We start from the raw sequence: 22513 nt of genomic DNA, 5'->3' as shown, positions 1-22513 counted from the left end.
CCCACCAGACCGACTTTGGGCCAACTTGGCGTCGGGAAGCGTTCGATATAGTCGTCCAGTCGGTTAGGGGTCCGTCGGGATAATATGTACACTGAGTGAAGAGAACAAATATGACATGCAGAGTTACCAAAAGCTCCATTCTGGGGCTTCTTCTGTTCAAAAGCAACATGCTCCCACTGGCTCAGACTATTGAAAACAACAATAATTATGCTGCCATAATTATGCTTATAGGCAGATAAGGGCAGTGAACATGTCTGCAGTTGGATGTGCCAGAACTTTCTTCAAATAAACAAAAACAATAGTGTGGCTGCTGAATTTCAGCTGCCACACTATCACTGTTATCTGTCAGCAGGATTTGGAGGAAAAAAAACTTGCAATTATGTTTAGTAGACTCAACTACTGTACCTAATGGTGTCTTCAGAGGTCTCCCTTAAAAAAGACCCACCAGTTAGTTCAGAATGCTGCTGCTCAAATCCTCATTAGAGTTGAATGTTTTGGGCTACATCCTTCATAAAGCAGCATTCTGGATACATTTGTTTTCTTTTTTTCATGTATATATATATACTGTGTGTATTTGAAGTGATACTGGTGCCAAATCTGTAAAATGTTTAAAAACACAATGATGATGCAAATAATGCAATGTAAATACAACTAGGCCTATATGCACATGTGCATCCTGTAGGTACAAGGTAAAACTATTTCCACAACAGTAAACAGACCAAACAAGATGCAGTGAAATCCAATACTGGGTTTCCTGCAGAGCTGGAGAACTGCACTTTCAGTCCCAAACTGCTCTGGTCTGACAGTGCAGTTTATGGCTTTTGGGGTTGGGTTTAGGATAGGTTCTAGACAGTGGTGTAAAGTAACTAAGCACATTTACTCAAGTGCTGTACTTAAGTACACTTTTGAGGATTTTTTTTTACTTTAATGGAGTATTTCCAATTTTCAGTACTTTTACTTCTACTCCACTACATCTCAGAGGAAAATATTGTACTTTTTACTCCACTACAATTATTTGAAAACTTTAGTTACTTTGAAGATTTTGATTATTATTACAAAACATACATTTACCATTTGAGCCCTATATACTTTGGAATTTGAAAATAGCAGCTCTACAAGCTCACAACACGTCGCTTGCAACATGTAGATCTGTTATTTTCAAAAGACTTTTGTTCATTTTATACATTTGCAAACTTGTGAAATGGGACATTTCTGCGTAACAAGTCATTTTACTTTTGGTACTTTAAGTACATTTTGTCTCTCTCTCTCTCTCTCTCTCTCTCTCTCTCTCTCTCTCTCATTTCTGAGAGTAACATGCTGGTTAAGTTAAAGTAATGTTTAACATTACTTAGAATCAGTGGTGAAAAAAGTACTCAAATATTTGCAATGTAGAAGTACTCTGTTACAAGTAGAAGTCCGGAATTCAAAATTGACTCGAGTAAAAGTACAAAAGTATTGGTATCAAAATGTACTCAAAGTACCAAAAGTAAAAGTACTAAAATGTTTGCTATTTTCAAATAGCCTAGGTATAAAATAGGGCTAAAGTGGTTAACGTATGTTTTATAATGTAATAATGTATATCTGCAAAGTAACTAGTAAGTAAAGTTTTCAAATAATTGTAGTGGAGTAAAAGTACAATATTTGCCTCTGATATGTAGTGGAGTGGAAGGCAGGCCTGGCCCACACAGGCAATGCACATTCAGCACCATAGAAAGCACCTGGCAGTGAGTGAAACACAAGAATAGCAGCACAAAATAAAAATCTAGCACCAACACTGGCCCAGAGCCCACAATAAACTATTCTATATTTCTTCTTAAACAATGTTACTAACTTACCTTAGATGTTCTTCTTGGGTTTATACTTTTTGCTTGAGCGTGCTGCTTCCAATAAGGCCTTCTGCTTGAGAACATGGCTGTAGAATTCCTTACAAGTACAACTGTATTCAAAGTTGGTCTTTCTTGACTTGGATTTCACTCTTGATAAGCTCCACAGAGCAACGGTTCCTCTGGTCAGTCCATGCAGCCAGTCATGAGGGAAAACAAAACTCTCTCTACTGGAGCATTGGTGATGGGGATGCTGATCAGGCTGGCTGAAGAGGAAGGATGCAACAGCAGTCAGATTTCGTGTTTTTGTGCCTTTAAGCAAGACTTCTCCAGAAGAGGAGCTCTTTCTCTCCACAATTCCCTGCTGGCGTGGCAGAGTCACACAGTACTCATCATACAGTTCATGGAGGAGGATAGCACTGGCCTCCATTCCAAAGAAGGAATCAATTTGTCGTTGTTGGAGCTTTGTCTTGAGAGTAAACATGATATCATATAGCTCATTGGTTCTCAAAGTGGGGTCCGGGGACCCCCAGGGGTCCTTGAGAGAGTTCCAGGGGGTCCCCAGCTAAATGATAGTTAGGAACCAAATTTGACCCTTATGGGTCTGTAACTCAGAGTTAAATTAACATTTTTTTCACTTAAATTTTATTAAGTTTTCAAAAACACAAACATATAAAACAAAAGGACAAACAAACAATAGACATCACACATGTTGCCAAACATCATCTTATATAATAATAAAATAAAATAGAAGGAGGGTACAGGTGCTGTTCAATGTTATTAAATGATAGTACATGAAAACTGAAAAAAAAAAAAGTTGTTCAAAAGGTTTTAACTCGTTCAATTCTTACAAACATTTTCATTCATATCATCTCACACATAGTACCTTCTCCCTCGATCATCAGAAAGAAATAACCATATATACACATATATGAACATATATATATTTAAGAAGTCATGCGTTGTGTATATACAGTATATGAGTATGTATGTCATGGGTTAAGTATTGTATCAAGACCAAAAATTTTTTATTTGAAATAACTATCCTATTCCCTAGACCTCTTGTCGCTCATAATCAATCCATTTCCCCCATTTGTTCTCAAATATCTCTTTCTTCATCCTCAAGTTAGCAGTCATCCTCTCCATGTCATAAATCTCAGAGACTACCTGAAGCCAATCTTTCGCAGATGGAGATTCCGTCTGTAGCCATTTACGAGTAATGGCTTTTTTCCCTGCAGCCATGAATATTTTCATAAGATATCTGTCACTTCCTGAGATTTCCTCTGGTAAGTCTCCCAAGTACAGCAATAGACAGGACTTTAATATTTGTATACCTAGAATCTCCTGTATTTTCTCCAAGACATCATTCCAGTATGTGTGAATTCCCGAACAACCCCAGAAAATATGATAATGATTTGCTTCCTCCTCATCACAGTTCCTCCAGCATACCTGGGGTGTTTTCATCTGTCTCGATTTAAGTTTTGGAGTGATGAAAAAACGAGTAATGTTTTTCCAACAGAATTCCTGCCAGGTGCCAGAGCTTGTTGTTGTGTATTGTGTTTTGCAAATATTTATCCATTGTTCAACTGTGATTGGTGTATTAAGTTCTATTTCCCATTTTTTTCCTGATATAATCTGTTGTATGTTTTCTGGAATCCGAAATACTTTGATATAGTTTTGATACAATTTTCTTTGTTCCTTTCGTATATACCTGAGCAATCAGTTGAATAAGTTTGTTCGGATTTGTTTGTGAATCACAGATCTGGACTTCCTGGATAAAATAGTGACGTAACTGCAGATATCTAAAGAAATCTGTCTTTTCCAAATTATATGTATCTTTCAGGGCCTGAAAGCTCTGTAACATGTTTTTTTCCATTATTTTATAATATGATGTAATCCCCTTGTAAGACCAATATTTGAACCTCTGATCTAACCTCCCTGGCTTAAATGCTGTATCATAAGCCACCCATCTTAGTGTTTTTGATTGTCTTTCTATTTTCAACTGTTTGATAATATTGAACCAAGTCTGTAATGTGAAAGATGTAATTGGATCTAATTTATCTAAGTTAGGTTTGGCTAATTGTTTATCTCCTAACATAGCTTGCAATGGGATATCCTGTTCATTCATTTCCATGATCTTCCATTTGGCATCTATATTATCATCACACCACGAAGCCACATATCTAAGTTGGGCGGCGTAGTAGTAGTCTCTGAGATTTGGTAAAGACATGCCTCCCTTTTCCTTACTCAGTAGTAATGTTGCATATTTTATTCGTGGCTTTTTGCCATTCCAAATGAATCGTGAAATCTGTTTATCCCACTCATTGAATTGTTTGGGTGGAACATTAACTGGTAAAGACATGAACAGGTATAATAATCTTGGCAAGATATTCATTTTGATAGTTTCGATTCTTGAGCTCAGGGTTAATTAACATTGATTGTACTATAAATTGGGGTCCCAGAGATAGTGCTATAAAATGGGGGTCCGTAGCCTAATGCATGTCAAACTGGGGGTCCTTGAAATTAAAATGGTTGAAAATCACTGCTAGAGCCGTAAAAATCTTCTCTTGTGGGGGTCCCTGGCTTATCTTTTCGAATGGGGGTCCGCGGGCTAATAAGTGTCAATTTGGGGGTCCTTGACATGAAAAAGTTTGAGAACCACTGCCCTTCACCATCCCTGATCCACCACCATTGCGTCTTGACCCAAGGAATCTAGGGGAAAAAATATTTTTATTTAACGACCTACGGTTAAAGAGTTATAGGCCAAAACATAAAGGGGGCTTTTATAGCGCCACCATGAGGCCGACTAGTGTAATTATTTTTCTGATAATTTCGGACTAAATTATAAACCTCCCCTCCAAGTCGTGTAACTCTAGCCCTTACCGTTTCTGAGAAAAAAATACTTGAAATGTAGTTTTTTAATTTACCCTTTTTCCATTAAAGTGGATGGGGAAATGTAATTCACTAATAAATTAGAGAATTGCCAAAGTTTTTCAGTTTATCTATAACAATAGGGCAACCACACTAATGAAAGTCAGATCCACATATAACAAAATATCTAACCTTAAAATATAAAAGCCTAAAATTATTCTAAAAGATGGTTCAAAACTCAAATCTTGGTAGGCCTACTAGATCTGCTGGCCATAATGAAGTACCAATGTATGTCCACTCAATAGTTCTGGTACCAGTTTTAGGTTTATACCTCACACGGTCACACGACCGTCGTCTGTCACGACCGTGACCGTCATGGCGAAACTTCAACCTGGTGATTGCCCTTTCTCCTTTTTTGATCCATATATCTACATAAAACGTTCAAATTTCAAATATAAAGTAATTATTCCATGGCCACCGATGTTAAAATTCTGTACGGGCTATCAGAACCCTCCGTATCTTTTATACTCTTTTGTATTGTTGAATAAAAAGCATTTTAATCCGATTGGTGGTCATTTTCTTCGTTTTTTCAACTACGCGACCCTGGTTGGGAGGTGTATTGCACTCAGATACATTAACTCTATGAGAAAATGCCACCAATCGGATTAAAATGCTTTTTATTGACGGAAGATACGGGTACTTCTGATGGCCCAAACATAATTTCAACATCTGTGGTCATGGATAAGCATTTTATATTTGAAATCTAAACGTGTATGTAGATGTACGGACCACAAAAAGAGAACGTGCAAACACCAGCTTGAAGTTTCGTCATGACTGTCTGTCATACATAATATATGACAGTCATGTTTCAGGTCTAGGTTACCTCAAGAAATACTGTAACAAATGCAACAATAATAACAAGTTATTATTATTATTATTATTATTATTAATAATAACCATACACGTCAAGGCATAAAGACAACGTGAGATCAATCACTTCAGTCTTTCCAGACATCGGAACCATTGTATTAATTGTGGTTGAAACGGGGAAGTGTTTCACTCTAATACTCGTCCGTCTTGTTTATTTCCGTTCAGGGACGGAAGTAGCTTAAGGGAGCTTGTGGAGGTGACCGAATGGCAGATAACATAATAACCCTTACACTACTGGAATAAAAGGCGGTGTAACGCAAACATAACTTATTAATTTGAGTTTGTAGTGTATCGCGACCGTTGTCCAAATGGGGGCTCATCTCGTTAAACGGTATATCACCGAGACGGACACTGAGCCAGACCCTAAGAAGTTTGAGTTTGGCCCTCAGGTCGGTCTCCCCGACAGGACTGAGCGAGGTTTGTTCTCTACTAGCTTGTTATCCTCTGCATGTCATCATCTACTACCATGCCGAATTCATCATTCAAACGGTTTCAGGGGTTGACATAGCTCTGGTCCATAGCGTTAGAATGAGTTGAGAACTCCTTCTAACGCTTTGGACCAGAGCTAGGGTTGACAGACACTACGGTTGCCCGTGGCAAGTAAATAAAACGTTCGGGCAAATAGAGATTGCTTTCAGGGTGCCCAACGGGCAAGTGCATTTCCATCTTCATTAAATATTGGCTATTCATGAAGAACAATGCTGCTACCCTTTTACAATTAGCAGTTGCATTCATTCTGTTTTTTTCAAAGTGACTGTCACCACTCGGCAGTTATCAATTGGATTTATAACATTAATGTGTTCAACTAGCGCAAATTTTACCTATCATTTTATAATAGATTATTTACTTTTCGGGCAAGTGGGCACGACCTTTGGGCAAGTAGAACATGAACTGCACTCGCCCGACGGGCAAGTGCCTCTGAGACCCAAGTGTCAACCCCTGGGTTGCTACTTGCTACAATTACCTCAGTCACACATTGCCAGATTGCTAAACCAATTGACTAACTAATGCATTATGACCATTTCTTCTCTGCCAAACTGATGATTATGTTACCTCAATTAATGGTATTAAAAGTTGCTTTTACTGTTATTGTGTTAAATTCATTACCTTGACTTTATCTATTACACCATGCCATGGCCGAGATAATAGATTATCTCAAATGTAATCCCTGTTCGAGTGGATCAGATTTAGATTTTTGCTGTTAAAGATATTATTTGATTAATTCAATTATTATTATTTAGCAATTCTTATTGACATAATGTTTGCTGAGGAAATGCTATGATCACAGATCAGATATCAAAGTGATCCCAATCCTGTTCTTTGGTTATGAACTACCCCAAATCCAAATCTGATCCACTGGGATAGGGATTACAATTTTGAACTCCCCCGATCAAGGGGGAGTCCCCCTTTGGGCTAGTGGTTAAGATGTTGGCTTTCTACGTGGGAGATCTGGGTTCGATTCCCGGGCGTTACATTGATGCTGTGACCCAGATCGGGTTTCCCGTGGGTGGAGGTCAAAAGGGGGGTGATTGTAGCAGTAGTGCCTCAGAGCCTCTGCCTGATGAGCTAAAGTCTAGTATCTCCCCCTTTAGGCTAGTGGTTAAGATGTTGGCTTTCCACACGGGAGAACTGGGTTCGATTACACTTACACATGATCATGGAGTGAGAATACTATGACCTTGAGAGTCTAGTACTAGTAGTATACTAGTCTTTAAATGTAACAATGTAATCATGTTTGTAGACAGGGTGCAATGTAGGTATGGTCCACAAGCAGCTAATTACAACATACACAAATGCAAAGATTAGATCATCAATTGTTGATTGAGACAAAAAATAAAATACAAACGGCAACAACAAGTTCTGTCCCTTTCATCAGAAATGGTAGCAACCCAGGAGCAGATGAACTTGGCCCAGCTGCCAGTGGAGCAGAGGGACTACTGCGCCCACCATCTTCTCAAGCTCATGAAGTGTAAGAGGGACAACTGGCCCAACTTCCTGGCCTGCAAGCATGAGCGACACGACTGGGACTACTGCCAGAATCAGGAGTAAGTTTGCTGGAGTCCACAGCGTGTTCCACAAGTCTATACAATGTCCAGCTGGGTGGAAATAGTTGCCAGCCGAATGCACTGGGGACCTCAGGGGTATAAAATGGTTTATAACACACTTGATGGTTACAATTTCCAGCTAATCCTAAGAAACCTTTATGAAAAGGCCTCTATTACTTTAAATAGGACTACTAGGGCGAATGCAATAGCCCATATAGAAGTAAGCAAATAATGTCAAGCCTCATTTCCATTTAGTTTCTCATTGTTCTGTTGTAGTAACCAAACAAATTAAACAGGGAAAAAATATTGCATATGTAAATGCCCAGGTGAGGCATTTCATATTGTGATGTATTTTGATCTTGATTTCTGTTTAGCTTCTATTGTGTTGATTTTGATGGATCTACTGTATGTTTTAAATGTAAATTCGTTTTACACTATTCATACAGTATCATGCATCTCTCATGTTCACAGCTGTGATATAACTGCATCTCTCTTATGCTTCACAGCTATGTGATGCGTATGAAGGAGTATGAGAGGGAACGAAGGCTCCAGCTGAGGAAGAAGAGACTCGCGGACGCGGCCCAGGCTGAGGCGGCGTGATTTAGCTGACAACTGGCCCTTATTCTTCTTCACTCTGTATATACCTGTTGCTGTCCAAAATAAACTATGCTGTTTCAGCTCAACCCATTTAAGTTTTATTATTAGTTAAAGATGACATCTGGTCATCCAGTAAATGACAGTGTGGGAAAATATGAAGTTATAGTACATATGATTGTAAAATATTATTTGTACCTGAAGGCTGAGGCTCATTGCCTCCGACTGAATCTGACAATCCACTACAAAGAGGTTGAATGTGGTGTATGGTTGAACTGTAAGTAAGTTGCTAATTTGTACAGTGCACTGAAGAGAAGGTATTCTGTGTGAAAGTGCAGTGCATAGTAGACGGTACCAGTGTTTGGCTACAGTCTTTTTTTTTAAGGTTAAAGTGTCAATAGTATTTACCTTCTGCCTAATTGGTAATTAGGCACAAGTCACATTGCTTGAGACCCGGAAGTGGGAAAACCCCCTTAGACAAGTGAGTCCTAAGTCATAATTTAGACCACAATATCATTTGGTTAGTTTTTTTTATTTTAATAAATTACCTCAAACAACAAAATTAAAGTTCCAACAGAAAGCACAGCCCAAAAGGTTGTCAGATTTCCACATTTTGATTCATGGGCAAGTTTGACACTAAGCTGCTTTATTTATTTATTGAACAACCATTCTTCAACAGATACTGCTAAGAGATGTCCCTTACTTGCAAAAGAGACTGCGATATTCTGTCCAAACACACACTGATATCTGATATTGTTTTCCTGTTATCTGACTTTTTACTTAATTTATTTCTCTATTCTTATGCACGTAAAATAATGTCTCTTTTACACTAGTACACTTGTGACAGTGAACTTAAGTTGAAGATAAAGAACCTTCCCTAAAGACCACAATGTTCTTCCCAAGTCCAACCAGCAGGGGTCAGTGGTGATATGGGATACTGAAGAAAATGGGAATAAAAAACAAAAAGAGCACAATACTTGTGATGAGGTCTGAGTTGTTAAGACATCTCTCTCACATTTGCTTACTTTGTGTCTGTTGATCAAGATCACAATCAAGCTGGGAGGAAGAAGAACCCCACTGCAAGTCACACAAAAGTCACAATTTCCAGTCTGAATGGGTGGTTTGCCAATTGACAGTTCAGGGCAAAGGCATAGTGTTCTACATGAAATCCCTCTACTACAAGAGTGTAAGGGGCTCCGGCTGGGAAATGGTAGGGTATCAAATGCGTTACAGAACAAAAAGCAAAAGCGGAAATGACTTCAAATCCTTTCCACGTCATGGTAATCAGCTCCAGTGTACACAATGGGAGAACCTCTCAAACATGTAGCTCCATGGTAGAGGGGTACTTGCTCCTACAAAGAAGGTTAGGGGGGAGGGAGGGTCATCTATAAAACGAAGGGCAGGATGGGTGAGCGCAGAGGTGGGTAGTCGCGGAACTCCTTGAGGTAGCTGCGATGCTTCCCCTTGGCCCACACCGTCATCTGGATGAAGCCCACCAGGAAGAAGAATCCCACCGGTAGACACTGGGTCATCACTGTGAAGCCGAACCAGGACCCAAGCTACAGGAGCAGACAAGACACAATTGTATTGTAACTCTGGAAAGTGAAGTTTTATTATTTAGGAGGCATAATTGGAAACAGAAATTTACCACCAGAGGGCAGTAGCACCACATTTACAATGTTTACTAAGGGTTGCCATTGTCCTTGGGGGTGTAATGATAAAGCTTCATCATGAGGAACCAGACATGGGGTATATACAAGCCCAGACAAATTGTTAAAGGTGGATCATATATGCATGCCTGTATTCAAAACTTTCGGCTCACTTTTTAAATTATGGTCACTTACACTTCTTGGCATGAATGTCTACCTCAACTGGTGTTAGATCACTCTGATTTAACACGTGTATTGAATTTGTAGTATATATTTTTTTTTAACTGTTAAGTGCTTTACAGCCATTTCTGCTATTTAAAAGAAAAGATTGACAGTTTTTCAAGGTATAAAATGAGGCTTAAGTGATTAAAACCAGGAAATGACAATACTTATGCCATATCACGATATACAAATATGTTGGGTGACTTTAATTTTGGTGAAGTAGGCTTTGCTCTATTGGATCCAAGGCTCCTTACACCAGTGGTTCTCAAAGTAGGGAACGGGGACCCCTAGGGGTCTTTGAGGGGGTTCCAGGGGGTCCCCAGCCGAATGAGTTTATATGGCATTAAAATAATTTCAACCACTTTGACCCTATTTTATACTTTGGCTATTTGAAAATAGCCAATCTACAAGTGTCATGTCCACCCTCCTGACCTCTCCCCAATACAAATGTTACATACAAAAATTTACATTTTGTCATTGGATCCGCACCAATCAGGTAGGTTATCCATTTCTGATTCAAAATGATGATGCTCAAATTGTAACCATTGTGTTGAAGAGAGCGTAGTACCTCGTATGTGTAGTTGGGACAGGAGACCAGCAAGAAGATCCAGGTGAAGGGGTTCTTAGTTGGGTAGGGTATCTTCCTCGTCTTAGAGCCTGGGTAATTAAGAATAGAATAAAAATAAAGAAGCAGTGGACTTCAAAATCATGTAAAAACAACAGGTTTAAAGCCATTGTTTTAGGTTACTACAGTGTACTTGAAATGCCTTCTACAGCGTACCTGGAGGGCGGAGGTTCCGTAGAGCGATGTGGATGGAGAAGTTACCGATCTGACAGAACTGGGGATTAATCAAAGGCAGTGTCACCGATTGTTGGAAATCGGACAGTGAGGTAATTACTGAGCAGAAAATGTTAATTGTTTCCGACATAGGTATTAAAAAAACGCCAGTATTCTGGACCAGAATAGAATAGAACTTGTCTTTTCTACAGTACACAAAAAAAAGGGTCAAACACAGCATGTAAAATTGTGACTTTTTTATACAAACAATAATATAAAATACACGATCAAAACCAAACACAAACCCTTTTACCTTTTGGTGAGATAAAGCTATTGACATATGTAGAGTAGAAGGCTCTTACCAGAAATACGGTGAGGGCCAGTCTCACTTGTTGCTCACCATAGACTGCAACAAAGACATGAACACTTAACATGGTATACTATAAGCAACATACAGTATAACAGGAGTGTGTGTGTGTGTGTGTGTGTGTGTGTGTGTGTGTGTGTGTGTGTGTGTGTGTGTGTGTGTGTGTGTGTGTGTGTGTGTGTGTGTGTGTGTGTGTGTGTGTGTGTGTGCACACTCACTGGGTGGTGTGTAGAGTGGGTGATTGATATAGTAGGCCATCCATGCAGCAAAGCCCCAGTAATAGGTACAGTTCTGAAAGTGCAGAGACTCAAGTTGTTAACACATTCCATGCCAGAGTTTAATATCATAATGTACTCACCAGTGCCAGCAATTTATTGTTATTTTTTTGTTTTTTTCACAGACATCGCTAAATCCGTTAAAATGGCGCGTTCAACTGTTTGTAAACACACAGGGGATCTGTGTGAAACGGCCAGCGAAAACCGTTTCAAAATCCGATCCGCCATCTTGAAGCTACAGCGGTTTCATCTAAACAGCGATCAGCGATGAGAAAAGCAACAACCGAGATAATCGACTTTTAGTTTCCGGTTTAGAGTGGAAGCGGATGGGATCCGGAATTTCCGGATCCCGGATAATTCAGTTTCCGGTGGTGCTACAATGAAATGTGTCGTACCGAACGAGGCCTACAATGAAAAGTCAATCTGTGAGTAAAAAAAAACAAAAAACACCACTTCGCGTATATCTACACGACTGGCACGCTGCGCAATTAAGTAGGTTCGCGTAGATATACGTGACTGGCACTCAATGTGGCTGAATTTATGCTTCTGTGTCACATTGTCACTGTTGCTATGTTGTTGGTGTTGAAGGTGTAGGGACTGGGAGTGATTTATAGTTCTACATAGACTTTACCCATTGGCTGTCCCATCACTGCTGCAAAACTAGATAGCAGTGTTGGAAAAACTGTGACCGTCCCTGAGCAAGACACTCAACCCCCAACTGCCCCCCCCCCCGCGCTCAGCATCAGCATCAGTAAGGCTTTATGCTAGCTTTTCATTTCATCCAGGGTTTATTTAACACTATGATGGCTGATTCTTCGCTTGTCTCACCTTGAAAATGTTGCGCAATGGCATGGTTCCGTGTGAAAAGCGATGAACAAATAGGGTCTCCAGCAGTCTCTTTACGTAGTGGAAGGAGTGACACATACAAGCCAGACTGGGTGAAAAAAAGCAGAGACATACAGTATATTATCCCTATTGCAGTGGGCTTATTGGCCAGAATGCTTTGACGAGACAAAATCATATCAGACATTATAAGATCTTTACGCCCAAGGGGGGATAAATTGGCATCTGAATAAACAGAGTAAGTAAAGGCACAACAGAAGGAATACCATCACTGGCATGAAATTAAATTAAAAACTCAAAACACACAGAATATTGCAGTTTCAGTTATGCAATTCCAGCAAACTATTTTGCTTAGTGTGTAATTATGAGTTATTGTGATGTGGACTCACTGTACAACCCAGTGTTTACTGGTGGTGAAATCATGTTTAGTTGCGTAGATGAAGGGCACCCGGAAGTAGAACATCAGATAGATGAGCAGAGGACCAGCATACTCTGTCAGGAATACCTGAGAAAAAGGGTTGAATGAGGATGGCTAAAGCTGGACAGTGCTTACTAATGAAGATAACATGCATACACTACATGTGTAGCATGTTGTGTGTGACTAAATAAACATAATATGAGGGTAGATGAGAAAACATGTTTTTTGTTGTAAATTACTTTTATATACAGTACAGATCCTAGGTTAGCGTAATCACGCAAGTTAAACAACACTTAATGCGTTTCTCTCCTGGTCAGCATTGACCATGAGTCTTGTCAGATCCAATCAGGTATATTATACATCATGATCAAAAGGCCGAGACCCTTGGTAATAGAACGGGACCAGACCAGATTCAATTTGCAGGGATGGGAGGAAACCTTCTCTCTGTGCAATCCACCTTGCCCTTTGAGAGATCTCAATATAGCTCTACATGATCTCACTCTCACATTAGGCGTGCACGTACACGCACAGAACCGTGTGGATGTTTTTCAAGACTTCCAATCTAAAACCTACTTTGCAGAGCATGACTGAACCTGTATGTATGTGCATGTGTACTCACTGTGACCCAGCTGATCTGGGCTCCCAGGTCTCTGAAGTAGAACGTTGCAGTGGTGCCTACAGGGAGGTGCTGGAGAACATCATCATCCTTCAAAGATTTCCCCTCTGGAACAAACATACACATGCTGAGACCAGAGATTAAAATGTATTTTGTGTGTGAAATAGCATAAAAGGAGCCCCCCAATTAGCACAATATGTAAAACTATGATGTTTGGTATTATTGTTTGAAACCTATGTCCCTGCTGTTCTACACCAGATGAAGAAATTGCAGATTGAGGCATTAACCTTTACAGAACCTTTAAGAAATATCTGACACCATTTGAGTTTTATGGAAGATGCTTGTGAACATGACATGTACAAATAGTCTTTAATCTTCACATAAAATATCTATTATTACTATAGGGCCTGACTTTACCAGCCACATGGTGCAGAGCAGCAGTGTTACAGTTACAAGCCAAGAGAGGAGACATGCAGGCCTTTATGGAATCCAAATGACTGTAATCAAGTCGTGATAACTGAGAACTTTAATCCATGTGATACAGATATGTTCATAAATGCATCCTTATACATGCCGCCAGGCATTGCTGCCTCATTCTCCGGATATTATAAAAAAAAAGAAGAAAAAGAAACACCACATGTCAGCTGGCTTACTGGCATCAAGCCGAATGGACTGTCTGGCCGGATACCACTGAGGATCTGAAGCAGAGGAATGGAAACACAGATTTAAGTACAGGGCATGCAATCACCATTTTGATAGTACATTTTCTCTGATTAGGAAAGTGATTTATTAAACTTGAAGCCTAATTTATACTTTGTCCTACGATGGTGTTGCTTGCTGAAAAGTAAATGTTTTTAAGCTAAAAAGATCCAGTACTTGGAAATCAGATGTTTCCGGCGGTGAGCAACACCGTTGTGAGACTAAGTATAAACTTGGCTTTAGAATGATATGGGAGACATGACACTCACGGCTCTTGTGGAACATGGACTTGATCTCCCCGATGGTGGCATTTGGTTCGACCTGCAAATAGGAAACAATGAGTGCCCATACACATACATGCATGCACACACTCATGAACGTGTGCACTGCACATGCGCGCACTCACACAATACACACATTAATGTTCTCATTTTCCTTTCATGTCTGTGATTAGCTGTAAATTTAGCTCTGGCAGTACCAACTCTCCTCGAGCATGGGGACTTTAACAGCTGGTACAGTATTATGGCTTCAAAGTGTGCGTGCATACATGCATGTATGTGAGGGGCGCGCACACACAAAGCCAAAAGACCCGTGACAGTGTCAGCCCACCCGCAATTCCATAAACCATCTAAATATAACACTCAATGACAATAAAGAACCATGCACAGACTCAAAAGCACACACACACACACACACACACACACGGCTGTTACAGGCAAGACTCCATGTGTTCTTTAAAGGGTGATTTATACTTAGTTGTGCCCCAGTGTCGCGCAACAATAATAGCCAATCCACAAGCTTTAAAATGTGCCACACTGTGACATGGTGTGAGCTTGTAGATCTGCTAATTTTGGTACACGACACAAGTACGGCACAACCAAGTATAATGGGCCCTTAACTGATCAGATGGCCAGATCCTTTTGGCCAGTGGCAGCTTAGACTCCACATGCCACACTGAGACTCGTCCGTAATGGACTCTGTAAATCACTGGGTTCCAGCTGGTCGGCATTTACTTTTTGTTCATTGAATAAATCCTTGATTCCTGGCTGCCCCCCAAGGTTAGTGGTTGTGTGAAATGAAATCCAAATCCTGGAGCTTTGTGACATACTGGATGATGTGCAGAATGTCTATGTACATGCATTGCTGTCTGGATCCCAATGTTCCCCTCCTAACTCGGGTTTTACGGTGTTTGAAATCCCAGATTCATCTGAAACCAGGTAATTAGGCACAAGTTTTCTCAGAGTGTCTTCATACTATGCTTAATACTGTACTGTATTCAACAAACTGTGCAGATTCGTCCTAGGTTGTCCTTTTACAACTCACCACTGTACTATGTATGAAAATCTTCAACTGCCCTCTCCCACAATAAGAAGACAGTGTCACTGGTTACAGTTTATTTTTTAAATGTATACATTTCAACTATCCTCAATATCTCAAACAGCTTCTAAGACCATCCCCTAACAACTACCAGTTGAGGCACTCCACGCAGCCTTACTTTTCTGCACCTTCAGTCTCCACATCATTAGGTAAGAGAGCCTTCATGTTTAAAGGCCCCTCTGATTTGGAACAATCTACCGGTAAATATTCGAACCATAACATCTTTCAATATGTTCAAAAGTGCACTGGCTTCTTATAACACGATCTCTTGTACATGTCCGTGACCATTACATCACTACACTTTATTTCTGTATACTATCGCTGACGTTGAAAATGACAATGATATCTGACTCTGAACAAATGATCCATCTTTTTGTGCTTGCTTAGAGTATAATACCCTGATTGTGTTGTCCTTTGTGTTGTTTCTTGTCCGGGTGATGTTTTGTTTTCAGTTTTTTTTGTTATTTGTTTTATTATATGTTACTGTATACTGTACTGCTGTCTCTAGGACCCCCTCGAAAACGAGATCCTGAATCTCAAGGGGTTACTCCTAATAAAGAATTTCAATATATTTGTGATGCATTAGTTGATAACTGTGTGCTCCCACTAAAGTGGGGAAAAAGGTGTACAAGCCTGTTTAATGTACTCTGTGTGATCACTACAGTACTAACGTTTGCCTAATTATCACATAATATAACATTTTACACTGAATGGCTTTGTAATAATTTTGGGTGTGGTCCTACTTTAGCATTTAGAGAAAATCATCTATATTAGCACCAGCAGGTTAACCTCTTGGGCTGACATGCTGGCGCTGTCCATCTTAAGTGCAGCTTGCTCTATTGCTATTCACCAGAAAGAAAGTAGTGGGTGTGCATTGTGGTGGGCCAAGAGACCCATGTCCAATTCTGGCTGCTGGACACATATATACAGTAGGTCTGAGTGGCAGAGGTCTTCACATAATACAAATTTCTCATAATGGATCAGGGAAATTTGTTCCAAGATACAATTGGTTATTTTTTAAATGACGTATTTCGAACGCTAATGAGCCCGTGAAATTCTACCATTAGATTAGATGATAGTGATAGCCATAATGGAATCTAGACAACTGCAGCCTAAAATGAGCGATCCCCTCCTCCTATAAATTAAGTGACAATGAAATTCAACTGCATGTTAAATGGATGATTAAAACAACAGCTGCAGTAGCATACATTGTTTATATTAAGTCAGTTGAGCGTTCCTGTGGTGATTGGTCCATCTCGTAGGCGTATGGCTCTTCAAAAGGAATGTAAACTAATTTGCAAAGAAAACCTTTTGTCATGGATTTAACCGTTATGTGTGCATCTGTTTTGAAAAGGAACCATGTCTTTTCAAAACAAATGCGCATATAACAGTTATAGAACCTTAACATGCACTTTTCCTCCGCTGACGCGCTGCTCAACTTTTTCCTCCCTTATTTTGAGTTGCAATAATCTGGTCCTAGGATTTAGTCATTGTCCTACCGTCTCCAGGGCAGGACAACATTATTATATAATTACCAAGTTCTAAGTCTAAACATTGTCTGTGTAGACCATAGTAAAACTTGTAAACCACTTGGAAATACTGTGCATGTGAAATATGTATCTTTCCGTCCCATCCCACATACAAATACATGACACACGAGTACATAAACTTCTCCTTCAGCAAGAGAGGAAGGCCCAAAAGTGCTTGTTTTTTTGCTTATGCCATTTACATTATTGGTTGCACAATATATGGCAAAGATATAGTCATTGAATCTTAATATATAATTGTTTAAAAAACATAGATCAGACTTTAGCTAAACATGAGCACTAGGGCAAATTCAAATGAAGTAGCCCATGTTAAAAGAAAAGTAGAATAAAGCCAGCTGAAGCTACTATTATCTGAAGCTTGATCGCTGCTTATTGTTTTAGTTTTTTTTTCTCTTTTGGTAACAAATATTATGCTATGTTCATACCCTTACATTTTGTTACAACTTAACACTCATAGTGTTTACTGAGGGAGTTCTCTCCATCTCGTCGGCATCTTGCAAATGACATCACTGTGGAAACTCTGCTAAGCTGACAACACCGCAGAAAGCCATGGTAATCCAGGAGGATGGCACCTGATACATGGGGCACTCCTGAGGAGCTAGCTTTGACAAGCTGGGAATGCCCTGCTTGGCAGGGTCATACCACTGTAAACGTGGTTAATGCAACTCTATAAACCAACAGGCCTTGCACTCTTGAAACAAAAAAGAAAGCCAAATAATATAGTAAATAGCAATGAGAACTAGTACTAGTAGTGACATTTAAGTATAGCAGCCTAGAATAATCTCTACTTTGACTAATAGAAACAGTAACACTTTTTAAGCATGTCTGATGAAACAGTAATAATGACTAAAACTGTTTAGAAATTGTTTTATTCCACTAGTCTGTTTTAACCTATACATTACCAATGGAAATGTATTGTTATTACACAATGGTATGAAAGTACTTCATTAAATGTACTCGATACTGGTTTTGTACATCTGAGCGATACATTTCCACTGTTAAGACATGGGTCAGTAGACTAAATAATAAAGTCAGGCTGTTCGATACACAGCACCCTGGTGGAAGAACACAAGCAGGGAAACTGAACCTGGCTAGAACTACTATACTGGTGGTTAAGCTAGATCGTGTTTAAGAGCTGCCTCCATCCCATGTGTGCGTCCATCCTCTGACTTGGTTTGTTGTATATCCTCACTTATTTCTCTGTTGGTTGAATAAATCTTCTCACACACATTTCTAATGATAGATGAGGATTGTGGCTGGACTGTAGTTGCTTGAAACTTTGAAACTAAATTGCACTTGACTTGTGTAAAGCCATTTAAGCCATAAGTTTCTTACCAAAAGGAAAGTTTTTTGGAGCTTCACATTGGATTTGTTTGCTATTTTTGTGTGCTACAGTTGCACAATGAAGAATAACAAAGTGGTTAATCATCATCAGACTAATGGATTTAGTCGATTATAAATAATCAATGCTTGTTTTTTTTCACATTGATTCGTTGATGTATTAAAAGATTGATATAAAATCTGATCATAATGGGCCTAGCAGTTGAGGTTGTGACATTTCTTATTCTATGCAAACGATAATGTTTACATGCCAGTCTAGCTGTGAATCCAATCTGCAAGGCAGCTATACTTTTACAAGACAGCTTTAAGTAGAGTACTATAAACTCTCACTGACTGACAGACAGCAAACACTGTAACCCCAGCTATACATGGGTCAGAAAAGACTGGCACACAGCCATGGAGACAATAGTACTATAGGGTCAGCCAACTTGCACCTGTCATATTGTGCAAACACAGTGCAGGCACAAGGAAGGGCAGAATGATCACACACACGACAGGACAACACTTTGAAGACGTTAAGGAGGGGAGGTTAGTAATGACTTATGAGTAAGGTTTTAAGAAAATAAAAAAGAACTCAGCTCTTACCTTGTCCAGGAAGCATAGCTTGTCCTTGGTCCTAGCATCCAAGATCTCCACCTCAAAGAAAACAACAGCTTTTTTAACTTTCTTAGCAGGCTTTCGTTTGGTCGGGGCAGGGGTTGGCGGCGGTGCTGCCCCGTTAGCCTTCTTAGGGCTGGTGGCCTCTAGCGCTAGAGCATCCATATCCACACTCCTCCTCCTCCTCAAAGGTTTGTTCCCTCCTTTCCTTCACTTTTGCCCTCTGTTCTCTCCTCGCTCTTCACTTCTACCTACTTCTAAGTGTCTTACCCAGAACCACGCTAAAAAAGCCAGAGGAGAGGGGCAGCTTTCAGCTGTGGAAATAAATCTCTCTGTCTCTCTCTTTCTCCCCTGCTACTCTCCAGTCCCTCCCTCTTCTTCCTTTCTGTCATTCTCTCAGCCCCCCCCCTCCTCCTCCCTCCTTCTCTCTCTCTCCCTGCCTCTCATTCCTTCACTCCGAACATTCTGCTTTATTTAACTGCCAACCTACTCCTGCTCTGTAGAGCCATGCAGCATGTGTGTGCGAGTGTGCGCAGCAAAATTCTGCAGGGAATTTATTTGTAGTAGATTATCTGATCGTATCAGAAATCTGACATTTGTAGAACATTGTCAGGAATTTACTCCAGAGCAAGTGGATTTTGCAACAAAAAAAACATCCCCACTATATGACACCTGGAGACTGCTGCCACCCTACTCTCCAACCAAGAGAGGCAGCATTAAGACAAATAGAACTACCCAACCCGACCCCCTTTCCTTGCCACCTCAGCTAAATATAAACACCTACTGCTGGCTGTGCATAACCAAGCCGACCCGACCCCCCCCGCCCCTAATATATCCCTATGTAATGACATCATGTGCCTAATTGGTCAGTCTGTGAATTTGTGCCTCACATAATTACATTACTTCTCTGTACCTTTAGCCTAGGTCCTGTATCATCCGTATCTATCATTGTCTATGATTGTCTCTAATGCCAAGACATGCTTGCTTGAACAAGATTATGATCTCTTATAGAGTACAAAAATGGAAAGGCCACATAATACATAAACTGTAAAAATCCTCTGTCCATTTAACTCTGGGTCTATTTGGTTCCATTTTGTACACTCTTAATTAAATTAACACTGAGGATTTCTACTGAGTACACACAGAGGGAGAGCCTTTCCTTCCACACTGGGGTGATAATACTCCAGACTCCCAGGGCTTAGTCAGGGCATCCCCCCCCAATGTCTTTCCAAAAATGACAGCATGACGGCCAGCCAGCATTCAGCTCTGCAGTGAAGGATGGCATTTGTCCACTTAAGGGGGAAATGAGGGCATATCATGGTGGTCAAGTAGTTGTGTGGCCTTTATCTGTACACTGTAACATCCTGAGTGTTAATTTAATGCTGAGTGTATAAATGTAATCAAATGGTTGGTTACAGCCATTAATTAATTAGAAATTAGAATTTTACTGTAGTGCGTCGAAAGAAGCAAAACCCTCTTGCACCGCTCATACAGGATGGTATACAGGCACATAATAACTTGCAAGACACGGATCACAGCCAAACCAGTTCAAGGCATCCCCAAGCGCAGTGCCAGGTCGACCCATTACCACTCTGCCTCCCCCTTCATGTCTAAATAAAGACCCCTCCCGCGACCTGCCTGGGCAACCAGTGACACCCTGTCCTGGTAAGGTGCTTTGGCCTGCCGGTGAAATGTCTTTGTAACTGCAACGGTACACAGTTCCCCAGAAAACGGCCAAGGAGATCTTGTATCGGACTCTTGAGTCCTTTATTGCCTGTTTGCATGTAATATTGATGATTAAGAAATGTAATCCAGAATGGCTGTAATCCCTTCTGGATAAGGGCATCAGCTAAACACAAAAAAAGCAATGTTTAAAGCAATGGTGTCCACATTCTAGGTAAGAGAATGTGGTTCAAGTTTAAGCAGGCAGATATTGTGTGACAGAACAAACTGCAATCTGAAAAGGAGGCCTTAGTTAGGATCAAAGGTAGTCTGTATTAAACGATGGTGAGGTCTTGGGGTCAGTGTGAGTGTTAAAGCTGAGCTGCAGGGTTAGCAGCAGGGCTCACTGAAAGCCTCACGCAGCTCTATGGTGACACCACATGTATAGATGGAGAAAATACAACTGGACTGGTCTGACTCTGAATGAACAGAATGCAGACTTCCATCGCAATTTCAGTAAGCCACAGTCAAGACCGTCACAAGATCTTAAAATGTGTTGAGGACATTTGAAGAATTATGTGTATTCATAGTTTAATAATAATGACGAGCTGTGGGTTTGATTTTTGCTTTTCACAGTAAAAGTCTACTGTGCTCTGGTAACAGTCTGTACCATCACAACTATTCTACCAGAGTAGAAAGGAATGACAAGCCACTGGTTGGAGCAGTTTCTGTCAGCTCTTTGAAATGCTGTCTGGTGACATTTGTTCCAGTTAAAAAGAAGTTCAGTACTACGGATGGACATCATTAATAGCATATCTACAAGCTATTTTCCCAATAGCCAAAGTATAAAATAGGGCGGTTAAGAAGAAGACAGGTGAACATATCTTGTCTTTGTGGAAGTTTATCACACTCACTGACAGGCCAAGAAGCATCTTTTTTTTTTTTTCAAAGTGATTGGTTGCTCAACATGGCCTATTCGCACACAAACACACCCTGTTGGGGTTGTGCAATGCAAAAAAATCACACGTTTTAAAAGGTAACTACTGGTTCAAATCTGCGACATCAAGTTCAGTGGGGTTGAAGTTGAATCATTAGGCAAGAAGTTATTGCCTAATGATTCAACTTCAGCCCCCAATCACAAGGTAAGAGTTCACAGGCCGATTCATTCTAGCGTCTAGCCAGAGATGCATTGTTCATCACACATACAGTAGTGAGCAAAAGCTGCACATGACAATCTTATACATTGTTTTTAAACAATGTAATGTGCATCTTAAAAATCCATTGTATGTACAGTATATGATTGTCTAAAATTCCAATCATAATACAAAGGCCATAACCGACCATAGCATCCAGCCTGCAAAACAGGCGAGGTGGTTATCTTATCGCACGACTCTTTTCTCATTCTCTTTTCATATTTCATAAAATGATTTGACCATTTCGATGGCGCGCGTGCACCATAAACAACTGATTATCTCGTATCGACAGGAGTAACATGAAAGGAATGCGTAATTAATCCCCACTGGCGGTATAGAGTTACACAGACATTGCTCACCTCGTAGTGCTTCATCTTGGCTGGCAGATCTCTTCCTATCATCCGCGTTGAGTGACAGCTGGGGTACCCAATCGGAGGGGCGGTCACTTTACCACGCGTGTTCTTCAACCAATCAAAATGTCGAGCGAAGCCTGCCAATAAGAACAGATCTACAAGCTGACAACGCGTCGCGATGCGACGCGTTGTCAGCTTGTAGATCTGTTCTTTTTGGATAAGCGACTCCTTGAAGGATGAACTGAACTCTTGACAGCATTATAAAAACGTGTTCGGGACGGGTAACTGTAGACCTGCAACAGAACGATAGAGA

At 40.3% G+C, this 22513-nt stretch overlaps 2 protein-coding genes across 3 annotated transcripts; one reads left to right on the top strand and one right to left on the bottom strand.

Annotated features, from left to right (window-relative positions):
* The first annotated feature begins 5788 nt into the window (after positions 1-5788).
* On the top strand, positions 5789-8356 carry ndufb7 (NADH:ubiquinone oxidoreductase subunit B7). The gene is made up of 3 exons (XM_080452176.1): positions 5789-6041; positions 7501-7669; positions 8176-8356. The coding sequence occupies exons 1-3, from the start codon at positions 5933-5935 to the stop codon at positions 8267-8269; spliced, it is 372 nt and encodes a 123-aa protein (XP_080308302.1). The 5' UTR covers positions 5789-5932; the 3' UTR covers positions 8270-8356.
* Positions 8357-8779: 423 nt separating this feature from the next.
* Positions 8780-22251, bottom strand: tecrb (trans-2,3-enoyl-CoA reductase b). Of its 2 annotated transcripts, XM_080419987.1 has the most exons (12): positions 22207-22251; positions 18981-19031; positions 14400-14451; positions 14085-14129; positions 13435-13538; positions 12787-12902; positions 12383-12488; positions 11498-11570; positions 11275-11318; positions 10916-10973; positions 10703-10791; positions 8780-9822 (listed from the first exon to the last, which is right to left on the bottom strand). In XM_080419987.1, exons 1-12 carry the CDS (start codon positions 22246-22248, stop codon positions 9649-9651), a joined length of 954 nt encoding a protein of 317 aa, XP_080276113.1. In that variant the 5' UTR covers positions 22249-22251; the 3' UTR covers positions 8780-9648. The 2 variants fall into 2 exon arrangements, with proteins under 2 accessions (XP_080276113.1, XP_080276112.1); XM_080419986.1 differs by lacking the exon at positions 22207-22251 and having other exon boundaries at positions 18981-19366.
* Positions 22252-22513: the final 262 nt, after the last annotated feature.

This window comes from Gymnoscopelus braueri (assembly GCF_963280865.1).
Source record: "Gymnoscopelus braueri genome assembly, chromosome: 2".
In the NCBI taxonomy this organism is placed as follows: Eukaryota; Metazoa; Chordata; class Actinopteri; order Myctophiformes; family Myctophidae; genus Gymnoscopelus; species Gymnoscopelus braueri.
The sequence above is the reverse complement of the archived record's forward strand: the minus strand, read 5'-3'. Positions and strand labels throughout refer to the sequence as shown.